At 43.5% G+C, this 26,227-nt stretch overlaps 1 protein-coding gene across 2 annotated transcripts in view; it reads left to right on the forward strand.

The window, feature by feature from the left end:
- Positions 1-906: 906 nt before the first annotated feature.
- Gask1b (golgi associated kinase 1B) overlaps positions 907-26,227 on the forward strand; it is a 41,609-nt gene continuing 16,288 nt past the window's right edge. Inside the window, exons 1-3 of one of the 2 annotated variants that reach the window (XM_075950660.1) lie at positions 907-1,039; positions 2,298-3,435; positions 18,152-18,366. In XM_075950660.1, the coding sequence (XP_075806775.1) occupies positions 2,529-3,435; positions 18,152-18,366 (1,122 nt within the window). In that variant the 5' untranslated portion in view covers positions 907-1,039; positions 2,298-2,528. Of the gene's footprint in view, positions 1,040-1,346; positions 1,578-2,297; positions 3,436-18,151; positions 18,367-26,227 lie in introns of those variants that run through there. The other variant, XM_075950659.1, reaches the window with a different exon arrangement.

The following is a 26,227-nucleotide window of genomic DNA, read 5'->3' on the forward strand; positions in this document are numbered from 1 at the left end:
GAGGAGGAGGACGAATTGTTCTTTTCTAGTAATGACCATTATTTTGAGGTAAGGGAGGAGTCAGGCCAACTTAGCAGCACACACAACTTTTATCTGCTTCCCAGGCACCGGTACAGTTGCCTGTAAGATGTCTGGAAGAGGCTTCTGCCGAGTGTTTACTTGTAAATTTCTAATTTAATAGTTTATGTTGTTGAAAACAGGTCTTAAGATCACCCACATGTCAGGCAAGAGTGCCATCAGTAAGCTACATGGCAGCCCACGGCTTTCATTGGTAGAGACTTCGGCCAAGTAATCTTTTGAACACGTGGAAAGCACAAAATAGCTATAGGAAGCAGCTCAGCCGCTGACCCCTCTCAGAAAGTTCTCAAGTAGTCTCTAGACCATGGAGTATGTGCTTTAAGAATCTGGGAACATAAAGGAAATGATTCCAGTGTTTAGCCAAAGCCTGTCAGAAACTCAAGGCTACTGTCCATTTCGGAATCGTTTGATCTCTTTTTATCATGGTACCAGAACTTCTAAAGAGGGGGAAAAGTTTGAGAAGGAGAAATTCTCAGCTTTCTTTGTTTGTTTGTTTTTTGTTTTTGCATTGTTAACACAGTGTTTTAGGATTAGACAGTACCATATTCTGATCTGCTCACTTCCTGGCATCACAACCTTTTCCCTAACTGGGAAAAGCACGCCTGTCCCATCATCGGTGGCTTCTTGTTTGACTCTGTGCTGCAAAAGCTAGGAAGCAAAGCCCAGTGAGACCCCAAGGTCGTCGGCTCCTGCCTTTGTGCCAGGACATGCAAATGACCCAGGCCAATCACTAACCTGTTTCAAAAAGACCTCCAATCAGAAGGAGTCCAGGCGCCTTCCTGCGCTGTTGCTGGGTGTAGTTGCTCACCCCCAATGTCTTCTCATCTACCCTCTTATCTCAGGCTTCTTTTTTCCTCCTCACTTCCAGGGGCCCCCTTCTTAGCCTGGTCTCCGCTCCTGCCCTCCTGTTCCCAGAATTGGTGGGAGACAAGTGTTAGTCGGCAAACAGTCCAGAGAGAAGGTAAGTCGCAGGCCCTGGTCCTCCGGCGTCTGGTCCCCACCTCCATAGGGTCAGGCAAGGGTCAGCGGCACCCCTCCTTTGACAAGGCATTTATTTGGCAGGGAGTGGGGTCTCCACCAACCTCAGCAAACACTTCAGATCCCTTCAGCTTCCCCAAGGCTGACATTTCTGTGTTGCTTAGCAAGTGGGACACTAGGGGGCTCCCAGGAGTCGGAAGAGGCAGAAAGTTTTTTGAATGAAAACTGACTCCGCTCCGGGACTGTGTTTTGAGAATTCAAAATTTAAATTTAATTTTTATTTTTTTTTTAGTCATCGTTAAAAAGAACCTCACGTGCCTGAAAACTGCAGCAGCTGGTTTACAAATCGTTTTGCTTCGCTGTCCGGAGGCGGCAGCTTTTAGGGCTGAGCTGAGATGTTTGAAAGGTGGAGCCCTGTAGACCATGAGCTATGGTCTCCTTCCCTGCCGCAGCCTCGCAAAGTTCTGTGCCTTAGGGTCAGAGGTTCCATTGTTCCTGGAGCTGAGCGTGGGGCCAGCGGTGTAAGTAAAGAGGTCTTTTCTTTTTAAACCAGTTTCTTCCTCTTTTTAAACATGAGGAGAGAGAGAAGAAGAAAAAAAATCATGAAGATTCTTTTCTTTCATTCTTCTCTCTTTAGTGGAAAGAAAAGAAATAAAAATACTTGGATTTGTGTGTGTGTGTGTGTGTGTGTGTGTGCGTGTGCGCGTGCGTGACACACATAGAGAGAAAATATAAATGTTCCTCTTTCCAAGTTTTACAGACGCTAAAGACTATTAAATACCAATGTAAGATATTAGAACATATTATAGGGACAAACTGGGGCATTTCACTTAAAGAGAATATGTTTAAATGTGAACTCACTACTTGGTGTTTTTGCCCAAGCAGTTAGTATATATCTTATATAAAAAAATAAGGGTGCTTATACAATTTTTTAGATGTGTTTATTATTTGTCTTATTATTTCTGAATCACACAAAGGGGGTGTGCAGGGGAGCCCAGGTCGATGACGTTTTACTGCTTCGCTTCCCAGTCAGGTGTAGTGGTTTAGCCCTGAGCCAGCAGCTTGTTTTCATTAAAGTGAAATCAGGCTCACACAGCGATCTTGTTTCCATGTTTGAAACTTTTACAGCAAACTCGGTAGTATTTATGGAAAGAAAGGGTTACTCTCCTCTTTCCTCTCACAGAGGAACTGAAATGGGTTGAAATCGTGACTCAGTCAACTTTGTTTCCATTCATCCACAGAGGCAGCCTTCCTTTCTCCTGGGAAAGGCAGACAGGGGTTTAAAAGGCCTGTGGCCGGTGCCCCAAGAGGTCCCGGCGCCAGGAGCGACCCTTCCCTTTCACCTCTGCCTATTGGAGACCACTTAGATATTGAAGCGGACTGGACGGCTGGATTCAGGAAGCCATGAATCATGTCATCAGAAACGAGCTGCAGACTTTAAACTCCGTTCAGCATGTGGAAGCGGCAGAGAAATGACCTGTCCAGACAAGCCGGGGCAGCTCATAAACTGGTTTGTCTGCTCCCTCTGCGTCCCTCCAGTGTGTAAACTCTGGAGCAGCCGGCGTCCCAGGACCAGACGGAACCTCTTGCTGGGCACTGCCTGTGCCATCTACCTGGGTTTCCTGGTGAGCCAGGTTGGCAGGGCCTCCTTCCAGCATGGGCAGGACACTGACAGAGGCCCACCCCACAGCCGCGACATCTCCAAGGTATCCTTCCCCGAGATCCCCCTGGATGGTACCCTGGCCCCTCCAGATGCGCAGGGCAATGGGAGCACACTGCAGCCCAACGTGGTGTACATTACCCTACGCTCCAAGCGCAGCAAGCCTGCCAATATCCGTGGCACGGTGAAACCCAAGCGCAGGAAGAAGTATGCCCTGGCATCTCTAGCCCCTGGTCAGGAGGCGCTGGCTAAACCATCCTTTATCCTGCAGGAAGTTGCACCGGCAGTAGACGCTGAAGTACCTGGCTATGATCAGGGCTCCCTGACTAAGGTTGGAGAACGACCCTGGAGGGTGTTGCGTGGTCCTGGCATCAGAACTGGGGGTTCAAACTTACGGCAGCCTAGGGCGCGAGAGAGCAACATTAGGATTTACAGTGAGAGCGCCCCCACATGGCTGAGCAAAGAAGACATCCGCAGAATGCGCCTGCTGGCTGATGGCGAGGTGACGAGCATCCTCCCAGCAGTTTCTAAAAGTGGTGCCCGCTTGCTGGTGTTGGAAGGGAGCACCTTAGGCTCTGTGCCTGGCTGCGGGCCTAGCCCCTGTGGGCTACTCAAGCAGCCCCTGGACATGAGTGAAGTGTTTGCCTTCCACCTGGACAGGATTTTGGGTCTCAATAGGACCCTGCCATCTGTGAGTAGGAAACCGGAGTTCATCCAAGGTAACAGATTTACTAGCTTCTTATTTGCAGCTGTTGGGGATTTGGGAATCATTTTCTCTTTTTCCCTCACCCTCTCTAAATGATTTTTCCCCACCCACACTTCCCATTTGGACAGCAGCAGCAACAGCAGCGCTGTCTTTCCATATGCGTGACATTCTTTCACACAGTCTGGTGATGTTGGAGTTCCAGCCAATGGCTGTGCGGGGCATGTGAGAGTAAGCCTGCACTGCGCAGTCTCTGCTCTCCATGTCCCTCACTGCACGTTTTCGTGGCATATTAAATCTAATTCAAGCAACGACAATTTGCACGATGACAAGAAGCCAGGGTGGAGGTACAGGATTTGCTGACGGCCCTGCATATTGTTACAGTGTCCTATGGGAACTTCCTTCCAAGGACGGTTTAAAGAGTAAGGGGGTGTAGGGGGACCGGAAAGATGGCTCAGTGGTTAAGAGCACCCAATGCTCTTGCAAAGGTCTGGAGGTGGACAGATACATGGCGGCTCTCAACAGCCTGTTTTTCCAGTACAAGGGTATCCAATATTGTCTTCTGACCTCTGCAGGCACCACAAATGCACTTGGACACGTGAAAACAAACACTTCTATACATAAAATAACGATTCAATAATAAAAAGAGTAGGAGGAAACAGTTCTTTCCTCAGTTAATAGAATCTTTGCCAGAGTTTCAGACAGAACTGATCACCTAAGAGTCAATGCAATGACTTTCCCTCTCACCAATGGAGTCATCCTCTTTTTCTAATATATAAAGAAAATAAGGCAAAATCATTGACGTACTTAGGATGTATACTAACTAGCCATTAATTCCATGTTTTATGGAGCACAATTTTCAAAATCGTGTCTTCCTGGAACACAAAGGTAGTGTCTAGGCGTGTGGCCGCTAACTGAAGTTGGGGGTCACAGTGTTGGTCTGTGGGAATGACGATGCCACAGAGACGACACTCTTTGAATAAGGACGCCACCGCAGGGTTAGAATCTGAAGTACCCTCAGTCAGTGGCCTGTGTTGGAACGTAGAATAATCCATACGTTACAAAATAAATCCAGGCTGAAATGTTAGCATATCTCTCAAGCTTCCCCAGCTATGGAACGGCAAGGCTGTCTCCTTCATGCAGCGGCTCACATGTGGAAAACAGTCCCTGGCACAGACTAAACCTTCAGTAAGTGTTGGCTATGGCTGCTATTACACCAAGTACATGAAGTTCTGAGTTCTCTGAGTTACTTTGAGCCTTCAGCCCTCAAAGGTCATTTTCTCTTGTGAGGAAAAAAAAATAACCTAGCAAACTCTTTCTCTTGACTCTCCCTGATTCGTGTCAAGAGCTCTCTTAGATAGTTCATTCTCTGCCTTGGGTTTCTATGTTATCCCAAAGCTAAGATTCAGTAAAACTTGTTAGGACCAATATGGACAACTAGGTGACCCCTCAGTGTCCTTTACTTCATTGTTAAGATATCGGCATCTGTGTTCTTGCCTAATACACACAAGGCCCTCATTCAATCCAAAACACCAAATAAATAATAAATAAAATATCAGTGATATATGATATGTGGAATTGGTAGTAAATTATGATAGACAAGGTGCCACATGTGCTATCGTCACTTTGTGATGCCTAAGTGAATGTATCTTAGTGTATTTGACCTTGACAGATGTGGGGACAGAAAGTGGTAGAAAGCCCTGTTGGAAGAAAATTCCTTCCCGTTCCTGGAATTCCTTCACGAGAACCCTTTCCTTTGTTGAAGTTGTCTACAAAATCTGTTATCTAAACTCCCAGGGTCTTCCCATATCTTGAGAAACCAACACCCACCCTTGGGCACATCCTGCTGTCGTTTCCTTAATAAAACACAACTTAGTTTTATAAAAATAAATAAAACATAAAATGATTTTTTTCAGTAACCTTTAACTTGTCATCTATAAAGATCCTAGTGTCGACGCTAGGGCTAACATAATGGAGTTGTTAGCCGTGTGCACTAGACCGTTTACTACCCTGCCCCTGGCATCATGGTGCACGTGGGAAACCCCATCCAAGGACAGAAAAGCCACACCCCCAGCTCCTATTACTTCTGTTGTAAGCAGGGATATTCAGAAGCTATAAAAGGTTATGAATTTTCCAGCAAGCCAGATGACTAGTGACTAGTAGAGATGGAACTTGTTCCTGCTTCTTCACAGCTTAATTCTTCCCCCGGGTTTCTTCTGTAAACCAACACCATATTTTAAATACTATGTGGCACAGTTATGGGATAACAACCAAACTGTACACGTTTAGCATGACAGTTTCTGATTGTGCTGCTCTGTCGACATGTTTATCTTCTTTTTCAGCTCAATAATATAACTGTGATAATGTCTTTGCTCAAGGGAAAAAGTATTGATGCTCCACTCTGGGCACGGTGGCACTTACTTTTACATGCAAGCTAAAATTCTAACGTTTAACAGTGTGAACGCGTGCATATAAAAATATACTTGAGCACGTCAATTTGTTTTTTTTTTCTGCCTCTCTTTTCTTACACAAGACTCTCAAATTATTGCAAAGGTCATCAGATGTTTTGTGGTGTTGTGCTGATATTTTCAGATGACTTTTGAAAATAAACTATTTAAAAATATTCGTCTAGGCTAAGACAAAGCAGACTGTGACCTTGTGAAAGTCAACACATTTAAAAAGAAAACTCAGGGCTTGGCAAGGTGGCTCATCAGGTTTGCTGTCAGGCTTGGTGGCCTGAGTTTGATCTCTGTAACTCCCACAGTGCAAGGAGAGAAGCAGACTCTGAAAGTTGTCTTTTAACTTCAACAAGAGCCCTGACATGTGTGCCTTTCCCCCCAAAATGAATGAATGAATGAATGAATGAATGAATGAAGAGTGGAAACCCAGTGTCCTCTGCGACCTCTGAATTAGTAGTTTTGCCAGAGCTTCCCTCGAGTCTGCACGTTACTGTGAGTGGATCTTGGGAACACCATTTGGGTAGCATTTAAGCATCTTGCTGTTTTTCATACCCAGCATAGAAGATGCATTATGTATGCTTTATTTTTAGGACGCCGTTTTATTGCCATGGAGCCATCATACTGAGTTAGGGTAGGCTAGTTCCAGAAATTCTGTGCAGGAAGCTGCTGAGATGACAAACTACAGGCCCCCCACAAACTTCCATTTAAATTTGTGTATTCCAAGTTGCTCACGGTTTCCCAACTTGCATTGCCTCTTCCTATTTTAGAGCAGAAGAAATGTATTGTTTTTCTTTCCCCCTGCCTTCTCAAGTTTACTGGAGCAACCTGGGGAGTCCTAGCTGATGGTGTAACCGCTGGGCTGGAAGAATGGCAGCTCTACTTTTCATGTTGTTTCAGGGCTCAGGTAGAGATGGAGTCCATTTCTTGGAGTTCTGAGAATCCCTCCACGATTTGGAAACACAGTGGTTCTGAATTCTGCAAACTTCCAGCATGTCTGCAAGCTTTCTTAAAATATTTATTTAGGGAGTGTGCAATCATGCTTTATTCTTAATTTATTTTGCTCAAAAGCACATTGTGCTCTTTATCAGAAAAGTCCCAAGGCTCTTTCTTTAGCAATCGAATTGAGCTGTCTGGCTTAATACTTGCATTCATTTGGGGACAAAAGTTTCCTGAGCATCCTGTCCAAGCATCACCGGCTGGCTGCAGTGTCCTCTTATTTGTTTATGACATACCTTCCCAGACACACTGGAGATTTGGCAACCTTCTGCTATGCATCCAGAAATTTTTCCTTTATCTCACACTGGATTGGAACAGAAGTGATAATGAGTGTTTGTCATGGTGTTCACACTGTGAACATGTGTCTCTACTACACACAAATCTTCTCAAATATATATATATATATATATATATATATATATATATATATATATATATATATATATATTCATTGAATACTGGTGGCTTTATTTTTTTGTTTGTATGGTATATTGGGAATAGTGTATATGTGGGGTATTTATGTATTTTTTTCATTTTTAAAAAATTTTATTGATTTTTATTGAGCTCTACATTTTTTCCTGCTCCCCTCTCTGCCTCTCTCCTCCCCTTCAACCCTCCACCAAGGTCCCCATGCTCCCAATTTACTCAGGAGATCTTTTCTTTTTCTACTTCCCATGTAGATTAGATCCATGTATGTCTCTCTTAGTGTCCTCATTGTTGTCTAGGTTCTCTGGGATTGTGGTTTGTAGGCTGGTTTTCTTTGCTTTATGTTTAAAAACCACCTATGAGTGAGTACATGTGATAATTGTCTTTCTGGGTCTGGGTTACCTCACTCAAAATGACGTTTTCTAGCTCCGTCCATTGCTTTAACAACTGTTTATGGAGCTCCCACTTTATAGCAGTCTCCCTTCCGGCCCTTTGGACTGGAAGATTACACACCATAGTTCAGGGTGGTTGTCCCTGGGGACCGGACATCACCGAATCTTGTGAGAGTGACTCTTACTGCCGTTGACTATAGGCTTCAGGCAGCGTCCCCGTAAGCTCAAGGTCATGATCTCTCTCTATAGCTCTGCAACTCTGGGTTGCTGGAGGGGCTGCATAGCTTCAGCAGGACCAGACAACCTAAGGGGCAATGCTTATGACTCCAGCACAATTTGGCTTTAATCATCTTAATCTATTGGCATTTAACTTTGTTCGTGGAGCACTGTCCAGAACAGGGGAAGGGAGTAGGGCTTCTCATTCAAGTAGGTGTGAGGCTAAGGGTGTATACTGGCAATATATACTGCCTGAGTCTGATTCCTGATCCATTCGTTTACTGAGCCTTTTTATTAGCATAATAATGATGATGGAGATTAGAATAATGATATTTGTAATAATATTTAACCTGGCCTTGTTATTAAAATGGATTAAACACACACACATATATATCAATATGTATAATTGATTAACACACATAACGTATATAAAATTGATATAAATATAATTGAGTCATATCTATAGACTCAAATATTTAGTATAGTACCTACTTTATGCTTATAATGTGACCTTTGTTTTCATTTAGTTTCTAATCTGATTTAGCATCTTGTGGTGTGCTTTCTAGTTCTCTATATTTTCACTTGAGATCAGTAAATGGGCACCTACAACTGATTTGAAGCAAACCCTGTAGCTGGCAGTGGATGATACTATTGTCTCTAGGTTTTGGAAAGAGAACACTTTCCACTCCATAGCTCATTAAGTCCTGCAAAAATCTCACGGTACAGGTATCCTGTGGAGAAACTGAAGCCTAACAGATGACATAGGTCCCAGGTGATGCCTCCTGGAGCTGAACTACAGGTGTGAGTTGGGAGGACTCAGTAGCTCATCCTTCATCATCCTGCCTTGTGGCCTCTGTGATCAGTCATGTCCCAGGAGGCCCTGCAGGGATTCTACCCCCATTCCTCAGCCATGCAGGCTGCAACCTCCTTATTTCAACAGCCTTATTTTCTTGTCTGTCCTGAGTGTAGTGCTGATGTCTTTATAGTTTGTCTCATATCAGTAGACTGAGGTCAGAAGGAGTGTGTGTGTGTGCGTGTGTTTGCATATGTGCATGTGTATGTCTGTTTCTTTGTGTTTCCACCCCACCTTTCTTGTCCCTGAGTTCTCTGGCATCATGAATTTGTGAGAATCAAGTACCAGGTGGAGAGAATGAGGGCATGGAAATCTTTATACAACACTAGATCTGTTTCTCAAGTTTCTCTCTAACCCTCATTCAATTTCAGAGAGTCTTTGGAATGGGAGGTTACTGGGGTCTTGCAGCAGCTACATGTTTATTCTGAGCCCAATAGCTATGTCATAGAATATAAGAGTCCTTTGAGAACAGTGGGAGATTATGAAGCAAATCATTCATGTATCAGAGTTGCTTTTACATTTATTTAGTTGTGTGTGTGTGTGTGTGTGTGTAAGAGGACAATGTTCAGGAGTCGCTTCTCTTCTTTTACAGCGCCATCCAAGGCTCAAACCCAGATCATCCAATGTGCCCTGGAGGTGCTTTAACCAACGAGCTATCTAACTGGCTCAGGCTTGTCTCTTACAAATCTTTATAGGTAGAGTAGGAGCTGGGATAGGTGTAGGAAGGCAGAAAGCCTTACAGACACGTGAAGGCAGTGTAGACTCAGGAAAATGCAAGTATACTTTTAAACTGGAGATTGGGGCTTGGAGCATGGAGGGAGGCAAGTCTTCTTAGATGTGCAGTGTGATGGTTATCCCATCGGGACCCTGAGCTTTGTCTCCAGTATGTGGGCAATGAGGAGTAACAGTTTTAGAGAAGAGAGTGATGTGGTTGGGCTTGTATTCTAAGGTTACTCTTTTCAGTCACTCATGGCTCCTTTAACAGCATAAACCCAAGACTCCAGACTAGGTCATCCAAAGATAAGGAGGGTGTCACCTCCCAACTGTCACTGTTGAGTCTGGCACCCCTACCACATTACTCCCACCTTCAAAAGTCAATTTGAGCCTACATTTTTTTTTTTTTTTTGAGACAAGGCTTCTCTACATAGCCCCGGTTGTCCTGAAACTCACTATGTAGATCAGGATAGCCTCAAACTCTCAAAGATCTATCTTCCTCTGCCTCCCAAGTGCTGGGATAAAGGTGCCTGATTCTTGATGTTTTAACACAAACCTGGAAGCAGGAAGAGTCTAGGGGTTTTTGTTGGTAAAGTAGAGACACTTAGGGAGAAGGTGTTCAGGGTAGCACCACAGACAACCTTCAGAACCAAGGGTAGTTTTAAAACTGGAAGCAGTGGCTCAGACTGCTGAGGCAGGTCAAGGTGGGTAAGTCATAAAGCATTCCTCCTGGTTCCCAGGCTACACATTTCCCTGAGCAGTTAATGCCTATGATGAACTGAGCTCTGCTCAGCCCAGAGAAGATGAGCTATGGGTGAGCACTAGTTACCGGAATACACAGACATGTTTTATTTTGCTGGCAGAAGTGGTCTAAATTACCTAGAAATCTAATGCCTCTTTAATTTTAGTTGATAATTGTATATACTTGTGGGTTATAATTTGCTGCTTTGAAGGGGCATGGTTAAAACAGGCTAATTAAATCTATCATGTCAGATACTTGGTATTTCTTCATAATAAAAACATTTTAGCTTTGCCCCCTGTTTTAAAGGCAATTTTGAAATACACAATGTATTCTTATTTTAGTCACCATTCCGTGCAACAGATCATTAATTTTAAAAACAGTTCTGTCTCTCTTCTATGAATGCAGATGGGAGTGTTCTCACATGCACATGGCTTGGGTCTTCCTTTATGATTTCCATGGTGCTCTTTTGAGACCGTGCTTCTCACTGGCTCTCCTTGTTTGGGCTAGACTATCTGGATCTCCCTCTCTCTGCCTCCACCCTGACCCCACTCACAAGCACAGGCAGCCACACCCAGAACTCAGGTCTTCATGCCTGTACAGCAAGTACCTTATCCACTGAGCCATCACCCTGCCGTGAGATTACTGAATCTTCTCTGTCCTATATAACTGAAACTTCAAGCTCCTCCTCCTCCTCCTCCTCTTCTCCTCCTCCTCCTCCTCCTCTTCTCCTCCTCCTCCTTCTTCCTCTTCTTTTAATCAGTGTGGCCCATCAAGTAGACTTTCTCTTCTCCCCAGACTCCAGTAACAAGCATTTTATCCTTTTCTAAAAATCCAACTAATTTAGAGTCTACAGACGAGATCACACAATGTCTGTCTTTTCCTTTCTGTTTATCTGGGCAGCACAAGGTTTCCTTTTTCCCTTCATGTTATCTTATGTGGCAGCATTTCCCCTCGTATAGGCAGAATAGTATTCTGTCATGTGTGTGGTAGCATATAATGATGGTCAGGCAGATTGCCTCTGTCCTTGGCTGCGGGGAATGATGCTTAGGGAATACAGGAGTGCAGGCTCCTCGGTGAGGTCCTGGTTTCCGTCCCTGGACAGCATCTACAAGTGGGGTTATTGGGTCGTGTATTCTCTTTTCCTTCTTCTGAGGACCATGCAGAGTTTCCCACAGAGACTGTATTCATTTGCATTTTCACCAACAGTGTCTGAGGTTTCTCTTTTCTCGAGAACTCTGCCAACACTTATTTTACATCTTAATAATAGCCATTCCAATAGATGTGTGATGATGTCTTCTATGTTTCAATTGACAGAGAAATCTATTTCCATGACTAGTCCTGAAGCCCACTACTTGGTTAGTTTTGTAGCATCTATACATACAGAAGGAAGCTCCATAATTTTGTCTCTATACCCTTTCTCCTTTAAAATGAACAAACCTAAAACTGTATGGAGATCTGTTTCCTTTTAAGACTCAGTGTGCTGGAGTTTGCTTTGCTGGACTCACACAATCTTAGGAGATGGCTTGAGGAACTTCTCTCTATGCGTCTTTGGTAGTTTGGTATCTTCCTCAGAGGGCTGGGTCTTGCCTCTGGTCCTGAAGAGCATGTGGTGGCGTCAGGATAACATCAACCATATGTGCCTTTTTTCAAGCCTTGAGTCACTTTTTAGCAAACTTGTCCTAGTGACCAGGTGTGTCAGCTCAGGCTTCAGGGCTTCACTGTTCCTGTCCACTCACTTCTTCACGTGGCTGTTTAACACGCCGTGTGTGTATACTTGGTTGACACTATTATGTTCTAAGATCTGCAAGGTTCAGCTCTTGCCTGGAACCTTAGGGAAATTCCTAATAAGTTCTCTTTTTAAAAATATACTTCACTTATATTTTCTTCTACCCAAACTTGGGACCAGAGAAGTAAGTCCAGTAAATGACATTTTTAAAGTACTTTCAATGGATAAATGAATTAACAATCCCTAAAATCCTGAATATGTGTAAAATTTCCTCTTATTCTTCCTACTGACTCCTTTCTCAAGGCTACCACAGAGTCTGAATTTCTATTTGGGCTTCTCTTATGTGTGTTATCTTGTCACACCCACTAGCTTCAAGCTGAGAGGGTCCACCTGCCTGTTCGTTTCTGTCAAGTTGTGTACACGCAAGTAACATTATACAGATTGAGGAGATGGTATTTAGGAATACATATGTATCTACATACACATAAATTTGTGAAGTAACAATTAATGAGAAAAAGAGTCCATAAATTTGAAGGAGAGTGGGAAGAGGCATGTAGGAGGGTTTGCAGGGAGGAAAGGGCAGGGAGAAATGGAATTACATTTTATAATAAAAAAGAGATATGTGGAAAAATGTGTGTGTGTGTGTATGTGAGTGAGTGAGAGAGAAAGAGAGAGAGAGAGAGAGAGAGAGAGAGAGAGAGAGAGAGAGAGAGAGAGGAGAGAGAGGAGAGAAGCGATTTCAAAATTCTTGGCCATGCTGCAAATATCTACCAGTGAGTTCAAGCCCCATCCCTTGGCATTTTGGGATAGTGTTTGTCTCATGTAGCTCAGGCTGTCTTTAAGACAGTAATATAAACCAGGCTGTCATGCACTTAAAACACCGTAGCCTCAATTTCTTTATGTTGGGGTGAGGCGGCAGCACCACACCCAGCACCAGCCTGCCGGTTTTGGAAAGATTAATTTTTAATCTTTATTTGCGTGTCCTCTAATGTCCACGTATGTGTGACATACATGCGTGCTGGTGCCCTTGGAGGCAGGAAGAGATAAGACCTCTGAGAGCTGGCGTTGTAAGAGCTTGTGAGCTGCTAGACATAGGTGATGGGAACTGGGCTCCAGGCCTGCAAAGGAGCAGCAAGAGCTACACAACTGAGCCTCTTTCCAGGCCCAAATACACACATATGTATGTAATTGTCCAAATCCTGCTTTGCCCGCACTGGAGATTGCTGGAGTTGATAGGACTTAGTGAATTTTCATACCTCGATGTTTTCGACATGACTGCTGGAGCAGCATGCATGGACCTCTTACTGCTTTCTGGCAAGGGACACTGTACTATAAACCTTTCTATCCGTGTCTCGCTGGTGCCTGAGTTCATGGAGTTGGAACTCGCCTCCCACAATGAAGATGCACCTCTGGCTTTGTCTGGGCCACCTTCTCTTTCATGGCTCTGTAGAGCTGTGCTCAGTGAAAGGCCCGGAGCTGAACTACTACTCCCTTTCAGTCTCATTCACAAGGAGTCTGGGAACTTGGCTCGTGCGATAGAAAAGCCTTTTGATCCACAGCTCAGAAGACTTTTGCTTACTTTTGCCTGGTGATAAATACAGGGAGACATTTGCACTCCAGCAGCATGCTTGGCCTTCCCTTATAGTGGAGCAGAACCAGTCAGACAGTGTTTAAAATGAAAGGAATTTAATACACGTGGACAAAGGAGATTGTGCAAAGCATACATTCTTGGTTAATTTTCGCGTCCATCTTCTCCGAAGAATGTCTTCTTTGTGCTGGGGAGTAAAAAAAATAATGACTTAAAAGAACATCAAAATTCTGAGGAGATATTTAGATATGGGAAGAAAGGAACTTTACTGGCAAGTCTCATTTTTACGACAGCCGTGTAACCTTTAATTCACACGGACATCCATACATCTGTCAAAGGCTGCTTTCCCACCACTCTGACAGCCAGAATTTTATCTCTTCACCATTAAGATTTCTCCAGAGAGAAGGGCACTGTATCATCTTGACAAATCTGAATGGGAGGAGATGGACACGGCTCAGCTCGAAAACACTTCAGGGTGCCTGGCTTTAACAAGGCTCCTGTTTCCAGAGACCATTTTCCCATCATCACTTCAGACCTATCAATGTGCCTCTACTCCCCTTAAACCTATATTTTATAAAAATGGAATTCTCCCCTCAGTGATACCCCCTGCTCTGGGATCTGCCGCTACACCGACAGATATCTGTGGGGGTCACACACACTCAGGTATAGTGGGAAGACTGAGACACAAGGACGGAAAAGAGGCCCTGGCTCCACTCACCAACCACAGAGCCTCAGATCACCAGCTCTCTTTGTCCTCTGGGAATCCCTTTCCCTGACAGGCAGGGAAGAGTGCTGTTTTGCTGAAGAAGCATGCATGGCTGTGGGGACACCCCAACTGTGCTTTTCTGCAGAAGCACCAGTTAGAGAACGACTTCTTGATAATCCAAATAGGAAGTATGTCAAATGGCCAAGCACGGTGTGTGCCTGTGGTCTCAGCGCTTGTGAAATGAGAGGAATGAAGACTGGAGTCCAGCTGTGGCTGAAAACGTGCAGCTGGATGAGGGGAGAAAGCCACGAGTCGTGGTGATGCTCACTTTTAATCCCAGTGCTTGGGAAACAGACACAGGAGATCTCTATAGAGCTGAGTCCAGCCTGGTCTGCATAGCGGGTTCTAGGCCAGCCAGGGCTACATAGTCTGACCATGTTTCAAAACAAACAAAGACAAAACAACCAAAGTCACCAAAGAATTTGGTGATTTACAGAAGAGAAATGGGAAACCCATGGGCTAGTAAGGATTACAGCTTGTGGCCAAAGGTGGCCTACTACCTATTTTGATTTCATGAACTGATGTAGGCAATTCTACATGATGACATCTGCATTTCATATGCCTGGAAAATAATAAAAAGATTGATGATGTTAATGCGATACTTGGGAATCATATGGAAGTCACACTTTAGTGTTTATAGTCAAATGGTATTGGCTTAGTCGTGACCAATTGTCGCTTTGCTGTCACCCTTTTGTGCCCTGGTGATACCGAGCCAGCATGGCACTGAATGGCTGTGATGGAGACCACGTGGCTAACAAAGCCCCAGGTATTTTATTCATTGCTCTTTGCATGGTGTGCAGACCACCAGGCTACATTACCCTAACATGGTTATAGCTCTGCTACTTAAAGATTTAATTGTAAGACCAACAGGTGTGCTATATTTAGTGAAACAATGATGAGGATCTGTCTACATGAAATAGTCCTATTTTTTCCTTTCTATAATTTTTGCTTCTTTATCCTGGGAAAAAAGTCAAGCATCATGAGAGCAAAAAACAAAAGTTGGCACCCATTTGTTTGTAATTTAGCTTCTGTCTCTAGAACACTGCATGGTGTCTAGTAGCTGCCCAGTGAGCAGTGAAGGCTGGCTGGAGGCTGATGAGCTATGAGCCTGGAGGGGGTGCATGTATAGAAAAGCTGATAAAAACATTTCCTGGTTATGCATTTATTCTAAGCACTAGGATGATGATTTTATTTATTCACCTTATTTTTTTTCTTTCATTTAATTTATACATGCCAACATACAATGTTCAAATCAGGGTAGACCTATCTATAGTGCTGGTCTGTGGGCGGGTATAGACAACAGTTATATAATTAATATGTCCAAAAATCTTCAGAAAGGGATTTATAATGTTTACACCAGGTAGAAGTGATAAAAGTTTGAGGATAGATTTTTCTTTTTAAAGCACAGCCTTATTTAATAATAGCAAAGTTAGTTGACAAAGATACATGATCACACCTCTGTTGCAGAGGAGGAGGCAGGCTTGGAGGAGCTTTGTTTCTTGTCTGATGTTACAGAGCAAGGGGGTCATAGATCAGAGAGCCAGGGTCTGTTGGGTTCGATAGTCTAAGCTTCAGCCACGAGTCAATCATGTTCTCTTCCTAAATGTCTATAGCTTTTTATTTATTCAGGGGAGCGTGAAAGGGGAAGGAAAACAAACTGAATGTGGTGGTGTAATGATAACAAGGAGCCGCAGCCACAGCGGGTGAGAGACAGAACAGGAGAGTGAGGCTGGGTATTTATTTAGTGGGTTATGGAAGGAAAAGGAAAGGAGGGTAGGAAAGAAAGAAGAGCAGAGAGAGGCAGAGAGAGGGAGGGGAGGAGAGGAGCCATGGCAGCAGTTACCTCTTTGGGAGAGAGACAGAAAGGAAGGGAGCTCAGGCTGGAAGCAGAAGGGAGATCTGCTTGCCTCGGTGGTCTACAGAGGTGGGAATGGGCAGGGCTTGTCTCTTAAAGGAACAGGACAGACTATTACAGGTGGTTTGTGGGCTGCAGCAGGTGAGTGTTTTTCTTAGCTATTCTTTCTCATGCAGAATTTTCCTCATTTCCTGGGTTGAGGAGACTTGTTTTTATTTAGTTTTACCATAAGGCGTGAGTACTCTTAAAGATGAGGAGCTAGCCACGAAGGTTTCTCTGATTTCTATAGATCACTTCTTGCTCCTCCCAGGGCTGGGGTTGTATAGGAAATGGCTGCCTGCCTGTCCGGTGTAGTGGCTGTGACATGTGGTGTTAGTTTTATACTTTTGAACACTTCCTTGCTTGGAGATGAAAAGTGCTGTTTGTCAGTCACCACGTGAAGGGTACAGGCTCATAGCCTCTCACAGTCCAGATGTCCCATGTGTTTGTCTCTGGAAGCTGCATTTTCTACTCATATTTGGTGACACAGGCCTGATGTGTCTTCCCCACATGATAGACAGATCTTGCAAAGATTTTATTTCTCTCTCTTTTTCTCTCATTTTTTTTTAAATCAGCACAGTATTTGGGGTATACAGAACTGTCTTAATCCTCTTAGAATGTAATTAGGTCTTAGGAACCCCTGTCACTTAGTAAAAGAAAACAGAAAGAAGGGATACAATGGCTACCCCACACTGTAGATGAAATGGATAACGAGTTTTCTTGGGAACAGCTTGAGGTGGGGGCAATTGGAATGATTAAGTGCATGCGTTTGAAACGACTGGTGTGCCACCAGCCTCAGAAACGGGTCAAGCAGCTGACTGTTTCCTGCAGATAAGAACACTCTGAGCTGCTAGCTGGGCGAAGAAAGTTGTAGATTCCCAACACCCAAGGCCGTTGTTCAAAGGGCTTTCAGAAACTCCCTGGGCATGCCTGGACATCCTGGCAGGAATTCCTCAGGGCTCTATTGTTCAGGCTTGTTCAGAATGAGTGAAGGGGGCTTTTTAGATGCTTGTGTTTGAGCTGTTTTTTTTTTCAAGAGCCCCACGCGGATTTCTGAGTTAAAAGCAAAGCCGCTCATCACCATCTCTGTGACTTTATTTGGTGGGGAGGGGTCCTGACAGCGACAGTACTGGCTTTAACCCTGAAATGTTCAATGGACTCAATCATGATCCTTCCTGTTGATGATGACTCCACCAGGGTTTAGCATACTTTATTTAGTTTAGCAATGATACAAATGGCATTTCTATCTAGCGCCTGAGATCCAAACAACTTGAGTGACATTTTACAAAACATCTGTGCACACACAGTTGAAGAATGTGGCATTTGCTGAAAGACACCGTATGAGGTTCTGTGTGTCTGTTCCTTTCCAAGGGCACCGTTGTGCTCCTATCAGAAAAGAAAAACAGAAACAAGCACACATCTTTCCTTCTTTGGAGACTCCAGTAATTGATGTGAAGCATCCAATTCCTCTTTGAAATTTGTGACTTCTAAAAATTCTCCCCACCCCCGGCATCCTGGTGTAGCCTTCAAAAATCAGACAGCTGTTATTACAAACAGAGACCGCTCTGCTTAGACCCTGAATAGACAATTATAAATGTCTGGATTCCTTCCTTCCTTGTGGTGGCTGCTTTTAGATGTGGAATAAAACCATGCAAACCAGAGGAGGCTTGAGTGAGTGGTTAGTATCCTGTTCCTGCCACATCTATAAACCTTGTTAAATTTTCTTTTCATTGTCTATAATAATTTCCCACTTCATAAGACTTATAACTAACCAGGGGTATCATTGATACAAGAATATCAAAACTTGTGGAGATGCAGGGACGATGGAATTTGTTTAACCAGTTGTTTCACGTAGGACAGGTGGGAGAGGGTGTGGAAGAGTGAGTGACCTTCCCTAGGACACTTGCCCTCTCAATGGGGCAGCATGCTGAGTGAAATGTTTGCTTCTCTCATCCCGCAGACGGCCGCCCTCGCCCTTTCATTCTCTGGGACTCATCTCTAGCATCAGCGAGCAATGATAGCCATTCTTCTGTTAAGATCACCTGGGGAACTTATCAGCAGTTGCTAAAACAGAAGTGCTGGCTGAACGGCCGGGTTCCCAGACCTGAGTGGGGCTGCTCTGAAGTCCATCACCACGAGTGGTCCAAAATGGCTCTCTTCGATTTCTTGTTACAGGTAAGTTTATCCAGTTGCCTAAGTGGTTCTCTGAGATTGACGGTGTTGTAAGGCCTCAAAGGGATCATCAGTACCTGGAGTTTCTGTGAAGTTGTATTTAAGTCCTGGAGTGCTATGTCTGGCCAAGTGCAGCACCCGTATTATGAAAGTTTACATTCTTCTGGGAAATGGTTGTGAATATTCTTTATAAAATTACTTTCTGAAGAAGCAAGCTACTGGCTAGCCTGCACTATTACTGCTCATCATAGCTACAGGGTATTGAGTCACAGGGGTGTGTTTTACATATTTCCCGGGCCAGCTAAATCTTGGTGCGGATGGGTAACTCATTCAGGTTCTGACAACTGCTAAGAATGAGAGCTCAGTCTCAGCAGGGGCTTGGCGGTGTTGAAGGTTTATCCTCTTATCGTACTCCTTAGTCGTGTTCCAGCACTCCGTGGAATGCTATAACCACCATTTCCTGTATTTTCTATCTAGTACCCACTTCCTCTCTCTCAGCAGGGCCTCACTGTGTAGCCCTGGCTGACCTAGAACTCACTGTGTAGACCAGAATGACTTCGAACTCAGAGAGATCTGTTTGCCTCTGCCTCCCAAGCGCTGCCATTAATGGTACACACTTCCTACCGTGCCTGGCTCCAGTGTTATTTTTCAACAACACTTTCATAAAAATTGAACATTTAAGAATAATACTCTGGAGACAGTCTTAGGTCCAGTTGGAAAACAGTTGACTGGACCTATAACAGTTATGCACATTTTGCTTGGTTTGTTGGTGGTGTACTATATAGAGTCCAGAACAGCAGGGCTTTTGGTGATAATTCTTCCCAAGTGACCGCATAGGACTTTCCAGGATTGTAAAACCCGGGCAATATGGAAGGAGCTTCCATTTTAGTTCCAGCTTGAATTTTCAATATCCTAAAACCAAAACCTGCAATGTCTTCGGCAATAGGGACTTACTCTCTAGTTCCAACATTAACCAACAGCAGGAATAATAGACTCTGAGGTTTGTGAGAACTCAGGGGCCTCCTTAGCTAACAGTTTATAGGTTTATAGGTCTATGTCTTACTTAGATGTAGCTGTCAACTTCACAGAGCTTAGGTTCAGCTGCAAAGAGTCTCAGCTGGGTAATTTTCTCCATCAGGTGGACTGTGGGCCTGACAGTGAAGGATTGTCTCGATTGTTACTGGCTGTAAGGTGGTCCTGAGTAAAGCAAGCTCACTAAGTATGAGCCTGAGGGTGAGCCTCAGAGTGAGCTGGAGCAGCATTGCCTCGTGGTTCCCGCATTGAGCCCTTTCTTTGACTTCTCCCAGTGATGGATGTGACCTGGCAATGTAAGAAGAAGCACACCCCCTCCTCTACCAAGCTGGTTTTTGGCTAGAGTGTTTATCCTAGCCACAGAGGTAGTTAGAATAGGGGGGAATCTATTCCTGGCCCCAAGGATTCTCTTTAATAACTTACGGATTCTGAGAGTGCCCTTTCCCTCTCTGAGAGTCTTCACTCAGAATCTTTAACATCTGCTTTCACTTTCCCTCTAGATGTGTTTCCACATTTGTAGCCTACCCAAGACACTCGCAGGCATTGTGTAATGAAGCCTTTTTATGGAGGGCAAGATGTCTTAAGGCTTTCCTCTGTCCACCTTAAGCAAGTGCCAATTGGTCTTTGGATTTAGTAGCTAGGGTTATACTTTTCAAAATGTAGAAAGGTCCTTTAAAAAAAGCACTAAAAGATCTTACTATTTCTATCAACTGTTTTAGAAAGAGAACACTGTTGAATAGAGTAGAAAGGATGGGAGGCAGGACCATATTTAGCCTTCTTCAATCCAATTATTCTCCATTAGCTGTCCTTGCTCACTCTTCCTGGGGCGCTACCATGTGACCCCTATGCATCTCTCCACCCTACATGGTTTCCACTGGGCTGCCTCGAGCTGCTTGGCTAAGCCTGGGTCATGGTGTGCTCTGACCAGCTGCTCAAGCACAGGCTGTGGGCCAGTGCCATGGCTATAATCTCAAATATAATCATATTTGACTACTGAAGAATCCTGGGCTGGGTATATAATCTCTACCCCCAGTATATTTTCTTGTGGGGAGTAATATATGCCCACTTCTAGGACAAGGCATCCCTTTTAACTGTACCATTCTGTCTCCCATTCTTTCTTTCGTGTCTTTGGTGAGCTGGTGCCTCACCAAACATTCGCTGTTCAAACTTACCCTAGGAACTCTGTGTTTACACAAACCTTGTTCCATTGGATATTGGGTGTCCTGGGTACACCCTTTGCATAATTCCCAGCTTAAATGTTTAAGTCATTCCGATCTGACATAACCTCTTCTTCCTCATCAAGATCATGCCCCACCTGGGGCTCAGTAAAGTAAAAACACATTCTGGGAATGAATTTCTTCCTTAGTCCTCAGCCAACCCATCCCATAAGGCTTGGTGAGCAGGTGTAAGAGGAGAGAGCCGCTACTTAGTTCCCGGCACCTTAGGCTCAAAATAACCATACAAAACTGTATTAATTAAATCACTGCTTGGCCCATTAGCTCTAGCTTCTTATTGGCTCACTCTTACATATTAATTTAACCCATTTCTATTAATCTGTATATGCTACGTGGCTGTGGCTTACTGGGTAAAGTTCCCAGTTTCAGTAACATGAGAAAACAAACTTGGAGCTCTGTCCCCGAGTGTCTCACACCTCAAGTGCTTGGATTCCGTATAAGGGATAGGAAAGGTTGCACTGTACCAACCATCTGAATCAGTTGTGCATATCTGCTTTATCCCACAGCAGGGCTAATGCACTTGAAGGAGTTTATGAAACAAAGTCTACATAAACTGGCCAGTTTCATGAGTGCTGTAATAGTTAACATTTTTTGGTGTAAAATTTTTCTATTCATTCACATGGAGGTTGGTTTTGAAACAGAAATATGCCTTATCGAAGTGTTGCTTGGGAATGTAGCTAGTGGCTTTTGTGAACGATTTTAGATGTCATGCCTGGAGCGAATTACAGTCACTTGCTCTGTGATTGTCAGAGCAAGGGCCAGGGGACACAGGACAGTTGTTATTCTTGGCATACACTGTCCATTAGTTTCACACAATTAACAAATCTATAGTCAGAAAGGCCGGACCATATTTCTGCCTCTGGAAAGTGCAGAAGAGCCACAGGCAATCTTTTCTTCTTGAAGTGTGGGGGTATGAACTGCACAGGCCAAAATTTATCACCACAGGGACGAGAAAACTAAGCATTCTAGAGACTATTTTGTTTCTAAGGCTTGGCCCAATTTCTCTCAAAAGATTAGATAAAATAACAGAAGCAGGTTCAGCACGTGGAATCCCTGTTTTCTGACTTGGGAGACTTTACTATCATGGTAAGAAACTGAGATGGATTAGTTTGTGGAAGATGATTGTCAACCTTGCCGCTAGTTGTTTCTTAGCCTTGAGAAATCCCTTCAGCTTCCCTCTTTTTGGCTTTTCCACCTGTAAAATAGGACACTGTTTAGAGGGCTATTGAAAGAACAAATTGCTTTTATACATAACTTTGTGTATTTAGAATGATAATTGATACATATTTAATAAATATTTATTAATATTATTTTATTAATTTATTATTATTAATAAATATTTATTAACTCTGCAAGTTAAGCACCTAGACATTCATAGACATAAGTAGAAGTTAAGTAAACCAATCTTCCCTTCATTTTATTCATTGAATGTAATTTGACAAATAATTTAATTTCTTTGAACACTTATGGACCAATATATTTTTCTTCTAGGTTGTCTGTTATTGAGGTTTAATTCTTTATGACAACTCTGTCTTTTCTTATAAAGTCTGATTTCCTCAAGGGCAAGTTCCTGTCTTACTGGACTTGTAACCATCCTGTTAGCAGCCAAATGTTTGGAAATGTCACAGTATCTGGGCCCTGTTTTTGTTTAGGGAAATCTATCCAATTATATTAAAATATTAGATCTGATGTGTCGAATTAGGATTGTTATAAGTAGAAGAAAAGCTGCTTGTGACACAGACAGTAAGTAACATTGTTAAAGGAAGGGGATTGGGGGATATGCAAAGAATCGAATGAACAGAAAATGGTTAGCACTTTGTATTGTTTGATGGACTTACACTTTCCGAGACTGTTTGTAGGATGAGAAATGAATGGATATTTTCCTTAAGGGAGCAACAGTTGTGTGTTCAGGGATAGTTGGTTTCACAGTCACCAAAAGTTATAGCATATTTCTTTGCACTGTCACATATTTTCCCAAGTTCTCATTTGTTGTCCTAGACACAGGGAAGTTTAATTCTGCGCATAAAAAGGTTGAAAGAGGCCATCTTCTGCCTCAAGGATCATGAGATTTCCTATGAGAGAAAGATAGCTATCATAGAATATACCTGGTACCATAATAAGTCTTATGGAAAGAAACCAGAAGCGGTGGATTATTTTCAAATGGCTGGCTTGAGAATGAAGTTAGGGAGTTTGACATTTAAACCAGAAAACAAGACTCCATAGAAAGAAATTTTAATGGAGAAGAATCTTAGCAATGAGCTCAATGTGTGAAAAAGTTTGTCGAGCGGGAAAAGGGCGCCTGAAGCGCTTCCTGTTTTTTTTTTTCCCTCTTAGCTGGCTGTGAGTAATGAAGCCCAGGTCATCAATTCAGCAATTAGCCACAGTTTGTCTTGTCATGACAGCTGTCTCCTCCAGTTACCTTTTCTCCCCTTCTCATCTGGTGCCTAAGGAATTCGCTCTGGGATGAATTCCATGGCATCCCCTTTGCTTTGATCTTTGTGGGTTGTTTAGTTTCTCACTTAGTGGTGTGATAAAACTAAAAATGCCAACCGTTTTGTGTATGTGTGTGTGTGTACACGCAAGTGCACACATGTGAACACATCTGTATGTGTGTGTGTGTATGCCCTAGTGTATGGAGATCAGATGTTCATTGGTTGGCCACTGAGGCACTGGGAATTTCTTGTCTTTGCTTGCTGGTACTGGAATTACAAGTGTGAGCCTCCTGGCTTTTAATGTGGGTGCTGGGACCTGAACTCAGGTGCTCATGCACGTACACACACTTTGCCCCGTGAGCGTTCAACCATCTTCTATGCAAAGGAGAACCTTACTCTCTTTTACAAAACAGTGTTTTACTCATTTTGAACCTTCTCTGCCAGGCAAAGAAAGATTCTGTTTATGGCCCCTTGATAGATGAAAAAGGACTCCCAAACACAGTTTGGCTCAACCTAATTGGTTTTCAGTATTGCGGCATTATCGATGTAAATGACCTCTGTCTGTGTATTATTACTGGAAGTTCCAACAAACGGTGCAGTTTCTCATTTACCCGACAGCAAACAGGGAGGGATGGCGGCTTCAAGTCATGTCTTGGGATCAAGTAGCAAAGAAAGTCTGGGATTAGCTTCAGGGATAGCTGTTAATTATCTTGATGAACTGGTTTAGACCTAGTGGGTGAAGAGGGAGAGGAACAATGGCGCCACAGAAGTGTGTATTCTTGCTTCGTATTGTTTGTTGAGAAAGCAGCCCAATTCTTATGGGGAGATTGAGATCACCTGGTTGATTTCCTTGGCCATCCATCACTTGCTCAGGTAAAGGACGCTTCTCTACACAATATAAATGACTGAGGTTCATAGATGTATTCTCCGGGACCCCAGGCCTTCCTTACTGAGGAGCTGTTTAGCAGGCTAGAGGTCTTCGGTAAAGGAGAATCACATTTTGAGAGTGTGGTAACTGGTAGGTCTCCAGTGGATGATCAAACACTCATATTAGCACCCCTCAGTGGACTTTATGAGTCACTGACAAATGTACAAATGAGAGGATGTGAAGTTGTAAGGGGGATGGGTTGGAGGGCATCTGGGGGGAATTAGAGTCAGGGAATGGGGTGTATATGATTTTGATTTATATACATGTATGAAATTCTCTAGGAAAAAAAGATACATTTTAGAAAACTTGCCAAGGTCAAACTTCACCGGGATGGACGTGCATATCTTATGGTTATTACAGAATTCTAGTTTTATTAAACTGTCTCATTTTGTCCGTGAAATTCAGAAGACACTATTTCAGCATTGCCGAGGCTTCTTAACACACTTAATGGCTATGCTTAGGATGATAATGATGCTATCTTATTTAAAAGTCCTCCCAAGGTCTCCCTTCCTTTTAATATTATCTTGCAACAGTGCAGTTTAATTCTAAATATCCAATACTGTTTCTAATAACAGGGTGGACTGACCAGAAACCTCGCTGTTTATTGTGCGCGCACAATGTGTCTTGCTTTTTACTATTTAGTGGAAGAGAGACGTTGGATGTAGTATAAAAAGAAGGATTACTTGTGAGATTAAAAGAATAAGAAACAGAGGGTTTGGGCCTTCAATGGAGAAACTATGTAAAAATTATTGCTATTAAGGAAGGTTTGGGGCTATTTTATATTAATTCTAGGAAGAATTGATCTTATTCTTTTCCTGTCTGAGACAGGGTCTTGCTATGTACCCACATGGGCCTTAAACCTCCAGTTCTCCTGCCTCAGTCTCCTGAGTGTGGGGCTCCAAGTCTGCCTCATTACATCCAGCTGACAGACTTTACTCAATTATCTCATTACACTACATTTAATTCAAGACAGTTTATTTAAAAGTAAACCACACATTCGATTAGTTATTATTTTTATGCATGCCTAGCTCACGAATTTGTGTTCAGGAGCAGCTGGTCCCTTAGGTTCTCAGACTGCCTGAGGGTATTTTTATCAGCTCATCCCTAAAGGCTTCCTCTCTTGACCTACCTGCTTCTCCTCCTTACTGAGTTAAATCTGCCCGGTCTGTGCATCCTGAGCCACCTTTTAGCCTGCCTCTCCTTAGAGTTTCACAGTCAAGCAACAGCAAAGTTTGACACTTCCTCAGAACGGCCCCCAAAGCCTGTCTCTTCCTGCCCACGCCACCTTTAACAGACTCCTTTATGAGCCAGATGCCACCCAGAGCTCCCAATTGATCTTGTGGGTAGTCTTTCTTAGCTGCCATTTACCGTGAGAAGCGTCGCTGAATCTACCATTCAGAAAGCTAAACTATATCTGTAAGGACTTCCGTTTGATTGGATAATTAAGTTTAAATGCATTCGTGCTTTAAAAATTATTGTGGAAGCCAGGGGTATAGCTGAGCGATGGAGGACATGCTTGACACAGGTGAGGCCCCAGCACCTATCCTCAGGTCCGAAGTGAGTAAACAGTGCATTTCAGCACTTCTTATTTTACTGTAGAATCCAAATTGGGAATTAGAGACATTTAGAAAACCATCGATGGGTTTCTATGTAAGTCAATGTATTTCGATTGAGGGATTTCTTGATTCTCTGTTGGCCTCAATTATCATTTGAGATTTGAGGGCTTGCCTCTTGACGCTGGCAAAACATCATTGCCCTGCCCTGTTTCTCAGTGAGACTCCTCCCCAGGTGTCTTTGGGTTGATCCCACATCTTCCTCTTTGACCATTCTTGGATATATTTCCTTTCAACAGGACAGCTCCTTTCGATTTCTTGCCTCCAAACTGTGTCTCATCGGAAGGTCTACAGAATCTTCCTCGGCAGAAATGGACAGGATTTCCTCTGAGAATTAGGTTTTCTCAAGACCTCAGGATGGGAGGAAGGAGACAGTGGAATTATAGGGTCTCTAATTCAAGGGGCAAATGCTTCACTTTGATGGGTCTTAAAAGGAACATACTTGTGGTGCTGACGTCCTCTTTGTGACTGTATGAGGAGGGAAAGCAAATGCATGTGCACTGAGCTGTGATGGTTTTCCCATCTGGGCTTTGACCTCGTCTTCTGCTGGAGACTTGAGGTTTAGAAACCACATTCTCTCACTTCACAACATGTAAACTATTTAATTGTTTTGTTCTGGAAACG

This window comes from Microtus pennsylvanicus, chromosome 16 (assembly GCF_037038515.1).
Source record: "Microtus pennsylvanicus isolate mMicPen1 chromosome 16, mMicPen1.hap1, whole genome shotgun sequence".
Lineage (NCBI taxonomy): Eukaryota > Metazoa > Chordata > Mammalia > Rodentia > Cricetidae > Microtus > Microtus pennsylvanicus.